The following is a 7,263-nucleotide window of genomic DNA, read 5'->3' on the forward strand; positions in this document are numbered from 1 at the left end:
GGCCTCTAAGCTATTTTTTGGTTAAGGATCCTGGACAGCACTTGTTTATTGGTGGGTGAATTTATCCACCGATCAGCAAGAACAACCCAGGTTGTTCACCAAAAATGGGCCTGCATCTAAACCTACATTCTTGCATTTTAAATAAAGATACCAAGAGAATTAAGAAAATTTGATAATATGAGTAAATTAGAAAGTTGCTTAAAATTGCATGCTTTATCTGAATCACGAAAGAAAAAGTTTGGGTTCAGTGTCCCTTTAATGGTCCATTATGTTGCATATTAACCCTCTTTTCTGTGATGTAAATGTTCTTAGCCTTTTTTAAGTAAATTCATTAACTGTGGTGCTTTGATGGTTGTTTTTTTGGAGATTTGTCACAAGTTGATATTGTTTTGGTTTAGTTGTATTGGGTATTTAAGCCTTTTCAGCTAAATACTCCTCATCATCTATATGGTTTAACAGAATTACCTGAGTAACACAGCTGGCTGGGGAGCTGATGATTATCCCAGAAGGTGAAGTTGACACGTGAATGAGATTCTTCTCTCTGATGAAGATTTTATATATTGCTTAGATATACTACACCGCCTGGTGCAATTTTATTTGTTTTTGTTGTTCTAGAGACATCCTTCTTTTAACTACAAGCACATGAGCAGTAGTCCTAAAGATAAGTTTATGGGCTAAAATAATTATATTACTTGATTCTGTGAACACAAGTCTAAAAGGACTAGATACTTTAGTCAGAGACCAAACTATATTGAAAATAATGTTGTTTTTCTACCTAAGTGTGAATTCTTAGAAATAGTCACTAATGTCCACTTAAACTTCCCTTAAGCCTTAGCATGGAAACTGTGAAAAGGTCTAGTTGTCACAGTGTCTACTACAAGGGCAGAGGACTAAATCAGAACAGTTTATAGGTTCTCATAATAAAATAATTATGTGTTTAATAACATTACTCCCATTGTGTTTCTTATTGACAGGTGAATTCACAAACTGCAATAATCCTAGTCATGATCAGAGTACAGATGCTTCTTTACATCTTCTTCAAAATCAAAGAAGCCACATGGGAAATTTATGTTCTGAGTTTGGGGAAGCGTTTCTTAAGACATCACATCATCTTAAACATCTAAAAATTCATACAGGAGAAAATCCATTTTCTTGTCCTATATGTGGGAAATGTTTTAACCTTAAAAACATTCTTGTTGCTCATCAGAAAATTCATACAGGAGAAAAAGGATTTTTATGTTCTGACTGTGGAAAATGTTTTACTCAGAAATCAGATCTTATTCGTCATAAGAAAATTCATACAGGAGAGAAAGGATTTTCATGTTCCGATTGTGGGAAATGTTTTAATCGGAAATCAAATCTTATTACGCATCAGAAAATTCATACAGGGGAGAAAGGATTTTCATGTTCGGACTGTGAGAAATGTTTTACTCAGAAATCAAATCTTATTACGCATCAGAAAATTCATACAGGGGAGAAAGTTTTTTCATGTTCTGACTGTGGGAAATGTTTTAATCAGAAATCAAATCTCATTACTCATCAGAAAATTCATACAGGTGTTAAAGGATTTTCATGTTCTGACTGTAGGAAATGTTTTACTCTGAAATCACATCTTCTTAGCCATCAGAAAACGCATACAGGAGAAAAAGCATTTTCATGTTCTGACTGTGGGAAATGTTTTACTGTGAAATCAAATCTTATTACGCATCAGAAAATTCATACAGGGGAGAAAGTTTTTTCATGTTCTGACTGTGGGAAATGTTTTACTCGGAAATCAGCTCTTGTTAAGCACCAGAAAACTCATTATAAAAGTTTAACCTCCTAAGTGCAGAGGGTGACACATAGTTGTCATCCACAAAATACCTAGTGTTGATGATGACTGCATGTGACCCCCTTGGGGCACACAGTTTTGGAGCCGTTTGAGGCCCCTTCTGCACCTCAAGCATTTATGAGGTGCAGAATCTAAATCACTATTTGGTAAAATCGATTTAAATCATGTGTTTTCATTTTTAGAATAATACGTTTTCCGATTATTTTTCCAGTTATATCAGACCATTACTGATTTGTTTATATATCATTAGATATGCATAGATAGATCATTGAAATGAATTACATTATTTGGAGGTAAGCTATCTCCAGTTTGATTGGTTAATAATTCAAATTTGATAAACTTCTCACTTGTACTTTATTGGAAGGAGCCAGAGAAAAATTATTATATTAATAATAGAAATAGTTTTATTTAACTAAAACATTTTTTTTTTTTCATTTTTAATGCCTGCCCCTCCCTCCTCACACTTGTACAGATCTATTCCACTCCAAACAATCTTCTATTCAGTGCGCTTCTTGAAACTTAGTATGGGTTGATGTTGTGTACATAGGTTTGCAGGGGAGCAATGGAATTAAAGGAAAGGAAAGTCAAAATTAAACTTCCATTATTCAGAATAAACATGCAATTTTTAACAATTTTCTAATTGACTTCTCTTATCTAATTTTCTTTTTTCTTTTTGGTATCCATTGTTGAAAACCCTGCATAGGTAGGCTCACTCAGGTGCAGTGCACTACTGTGAGCTAGCTGCTTGTCACTCTTACCCATTGTATTCAGATAGGCCCCAGTAGAGCATTGCTCTCCTTCAACCAAGGATTCCAAAAGAATGAAGCAAATCTGATAATGGAAGTAAATCTGAAAATGGTAGTATCTCTCTGAAACCCAAAAGTTATCTTTCATGATTATGTCCCTTTAAGGTCTATTTATCAACTCTGTATGTTAATTTTATAACATTTTGCTGTGAAGAAGGGGCATGTTATTTCACAAATTCACAGTTTTGAGAACTACAAAACCAATAATATGTGATAATATCTTCAAGATTTAAAAATTGTCCAAAATAATCTGACAGAAACCTCTGGGGGAGCATTACATTGTGAATGGATTAATGGAATTAATTTACCAAAAAATAAAACAACAAATATTGCAGCAATGAATATACAGCATCTTGCTATATAATTAAAAACAAATCTATATTTCAGGAGGAATAACCTTTTGAATTATAATGTATAATATATATATCTTAAATGGCAACTATCTTTAGATAGATTTATTTATTTTCAAAAATAATTTTATTTTTAAAAAATCGATTTAAATATAAAAAAATCAGATACCCCCCCCCCACCCCTTATTATTTTTTAATTAAAAAAATTATTGATTTTTATCCACCCTGTGTGACCCAGTGTGTTTGCCATCCCCGGGGGCAATCCAGGGTCCCTATATAAATTAAATAGCCAAGTGATCACCTGAAGCCCCATGTGTAACGTTATAAATATGACAAAATGCTGATTTAGTTTTGAAGTTCAATAGCTAATTTCTATAGAAAAACTCCATGTTATTTTTAATTTCAGCTTATTTTAGAAATGTTACCTAATACAACTATAGGTCCACAACAGTTTTGACTATAGAGCTGAGGGAAACAATCTCACTGTATTGCTTACAACCTTGTTTATTTAAATTGTAATAAAATATGCATTTTTTCACCTTTTGTTGTAGATTTCTCACATATGATAAATAAAATAATGGTATGGTTTGAATCTGCTGGCTCTGCTGAAAAAAACATAACAAAGCTAAAAATCAAAAAAGCAATAATATTTAGTTTGTGTGGTTTTGCCACTGACAAATGACTTCCAGTAATGTTTAATTGTGAGAAGCATCTAAATGCTCAAAGTAGCTCAGATAAGGGGTGTGAAATGGTTCAGCAGCTAAGGGGGTGAAATGTGGACTAAACACTTTGAGATTGTAATATAAAATGTGTAATTATGTGTATTAAAATTACTTTGCATTATACTCTCATTATTTATTGTGTCCCCTTTACCTGTAATGTAATTCTTAAAAACAAAATTTATGCTTACCTGATAAAATTCTTTCTTTTGCGATGTACCGAGTCCAAGGTTTCATCCTTACTTGTGGGATATTATCCTTCCCAACAGGAAGTGGCAAAGAGAGCATCCACAGCAGAGCTGTCTATATAGCTCCCCCCTTAACTCCACCCCCCAGTCATTCGACCGAAGGCTTTGGAAGAAAAAGGAGAAACTATAAGGTGCAGAGGTGACTGAAGTTTTCAATAAAAAATACTATCTGTCTTGAATAGACAGGGCGGGCCGTGGACTCGGTACATCGCAAAATAAAGAAATTTATCAGGTAAGCATAAATTTTGTTTTCTTTTGCAAGATGTACCGAGTCCACGGTTTCATCCTTACTTGTGGGATACCAATACCAAAGCTTTAGGACACGGATGAAGGGGGGGACAAGACAGGAACCTAAACGGAAGGCACCACTGCTTGCAGAACCTTTCTCCCAAAAAAGCTTCGAAGAAGCAAAAGTATCAAATTTGTAAAATTTGGAAAAGGTATGAAGCGAAGACCAAGTCGCAGCCTTACAAATTTGTTCAACAGAAGCATAATTTTTAAAAGCCCATGTGGAAGCCACCGCTCTAGTAGAGTGAGCTGTAATTCTTTCAGGAGGCTGCTGTCCAGCAGTCTCATAAGCCAAACGGATGATGCTTTTCAGCCAAAAGGAAAGAGAGGTAGCCGTAGCCTTTTGACCTCTATGCTTTCCAGGATAGACAACAAACAAAGAAGATGTTTGACGAAAATCTGTGGTTGCCTGCAAATAAAACTTCAAAGCACGAACCACGTCCAAGTTGTGCAACAGACGTTCCTTCTTAGAAGAAGGATTAGGACACAGAGAAGGAACAACAATTTCTTGATTGATATTCCTGTTAGAAACAACCTTAGGGAGGAACCCAGGTTTGGTACGCAAAACCACCTTATCAGCAGGGAAAACAAGATAAGGCGAGTCACATTGTAATGCAGATAGTTCAGAGACTCTTCGAGCTGAAGAGATAGCAACTAGAAACAGAACTTTCCAAGATAGAAGCTTAATATCTATGGAATGCATGGGTCCAAACGGAACCCCCTGAAGAACTTTAAGAACTACATTTAGACTCCATGGCAGAGCAACAGGTTTAAACAGAGGCTTGATTCTAACTAAAGCCTGACAGAAAGCCCGAACATCTGGGACATCTGCCAGACGCTTGTGCAACAGAATAGACATAGCAGATATCTGTCCTTTTAAGGAACTAGCTGACAATCCTTTCTCCAATCCCTCTTGGAGAAAGGACAAAATCCTAGGAATCCTGATCTTACTCCATGAGTAACCTTTGGATTCGCACCAAAAAAGATATTTACGCCATATCTTATGATAGATTTTCCTGGTGACAGGCTTTCGAGCCTGAATCAAGGTATCTATGACCAACTCAGAGAAACCCCGCTTTGATAAAATCAAGCGTTCAATCTCCAAGCAGTCAGTTGCAGAGAAATTAGATTTGGATGCTTGAACAGACCTTGAATCAAAAGGTCCTGTCTCAGTGGCAGAGTCCATGGTGGCAGATATGACATGTCCACCAGGTCTGCATACCAAGTCCTGCATGGCCACATAGGTGCTATCAAAATCACTGAAGCTCTCTCCTGTTTGATTCTGGCAATCAGACGCGGAAGGAGAGAGAATGGTGGAAACACATAAGCCAGGTTGAACGACCAGGGTACTGCTAGAGCATCTATCAGTACTGCCTGAGGATCCCTTGACCTGGACCCGTAACGAGGAAGTTTGGCATTCTGACGAGACGCCATCAGATCCAATTCATAGCTGAACCAGTTGAGCAAACACCTCCGGATGGAGTTCCCACTCCCCCGGATGAAAAGTCTGATGACTTAGAAAATCCGCCTCCCAGTTCTCTACCCCTGGGATATAGATTGCTGATAGATGGCAACAGTGAGTCTCTGCCCATCGGATTATTCTGGAAACTTCTGTAATCGCTAAGGAACTCTTTGTTCCCCCCTGATGATTGATATAAGCCACAGTCGTGATGTTGTCCGAATGAAATCTGATGAATCTGGCCGAAGCCAGCTGAGGCCACGCCTGAAGAGCATTGAATATCTCTCTTAATTCTAAAATTTTTATCGGTAGGAGAGCCTCCTCCTGATTCCACAAACCCTGTGCTTTCAGGGAATTCCAGACTGCACCCCAGCCCAGTAGGCTGGCGTCCGTCGTCACTATATAACCCACGCTGGCCTGCAGAAACACATTCCCTGGGACAGGTGATCCTGTGACAACCACCAAAGAAGAGAATCTCTGGTCTTCTGATCCAAATTTATCTGAGGAGATAAATCTGCATAATCCCCATTCCACTGTCTGAGCATGCATAGTTGCAGTGGTCTGAGATGTAAGCGAGCAAACGGAACTATGTCCATTGCCGCTACCATTAGTCCGATTACCTCCATACACTGAGCCACTGACGGCCGAGGAATGGAATGAAGAGCTCGGCAGGTGGCTAAAATCTTTGATTTCCTGACCTCGGTCAGAAATATTTTCATGTCCACCGAGTCTATCAGAGTCCCTAGGAATGAAACTCTTGTGAGAGGGGAAAGAGAACTCTTTTTTTACGTTCACCTTCCACCCATGAGATCTTAGAAAGGCCAACACGATGTCCGTGTGAGACTTGGCTAATTGGAAAGTCGACGCTTGAATTAGGATGTCGTCTAGATAAGGCACCACTGCTATGCCCCGCGGCCTTAGGACCACCAGAAAGGCCCCTAGCACCTTTGTGAAAATTCTGGGAGCCGTGGCCAACCCGAAGGGAAGAGCCACAAACTGGTAATGCTTGTCCAGAAAGGCAAACCTGAGGAATTGGTGATGATCTTTGTGGATAGGAATGTGTAGATACGCATCCTTTAAGTCCACGGTGGTCATATATTGACCCTCCTGGATCATTGGTAAAATAGTCTGAATGGTCTCCATCTTAAAGGATGGGACTCTGAGGAATTGGTTTAGGATCTTGAGATCTAGGATTGGTCTGAAGGTTCCCTCTTTTTTGGGAACCACAAACAGATTGGAGTAAAACCCCTGCCCCTGTTCTGTTTTCGGAACTGGACAGATCACTCCCATGGTAAATAGGTCTTCTACACAGCATAAGAACGCCTCTCTTTTTGTTTGGTTTACAGACAATTAAGAAAGATGGAATCCCCCCCTTGGAGGAGAATCTTTGAAATCTAGAAGATAACCCTGGGTTACAATTTCTAAAGCCCAGGAGTCCTGAACATCTCTTGCCCAAGCCTGGGCAAAGAGAGAAAGTCTGCCCCCTACTAGATCCGCTCCCGGATCGGGGGCTACCCCTTCATGCTGTCTTGGTGGCAGCAGCAGGCTTCTTGGCCTGTTTA

At 38.7% G+C, this 7,263-nt stretch overlaps 1 protein-coding gene across 1 annotated transcript; it reads left to right on the plus strand.

The window, feature by feature from the left end:
* Positions 1 to 588: 588 nt before the first annotated feature.
* Positions 589 to 3,832, plus strand: LOC128655614 (gastrula zinc finger protein XlCGF17.1-like). The gene has a single exon (XM_053709206.1). The coding sequence runs from the start codon at positions 932 to 934 to the stop codon at positions 1,823 to 1,825; it is 894 nt and encodes a 297-aa protein (XP_053565181.1). The 5' UTR covers positions 589 to 931; the 3' UTR covers positions 1,826 to 3,832.
* Positions 3,833 to 7,263: the final 3,431 nt, after the last annotated feature.

This window comes from Bombina bombina, chromosome 4 (assembly GCF_027579735.1).
Source record: "Bombina bombina isolate aBomBom1 chromosome 4, aBomBom1.pri, whole genome shotgun sequence".
In the NCBI taxonomy this organism is placed as follows: Eukaryota; Metazoa; Chordata; class Amphibia; order Anura; family Bombinatoridae; genus Bombina; species Bombina bombina.

What these genes read in the sequence shown, in the direction of transcription:
- LOC128655614 (XM_053709206.1), top strand. Translation starts at nt 932, where the DNA reads ATGTGTTTAATAACATTACTCCCATTGTGTTTCTTATTGACAGGTGAA.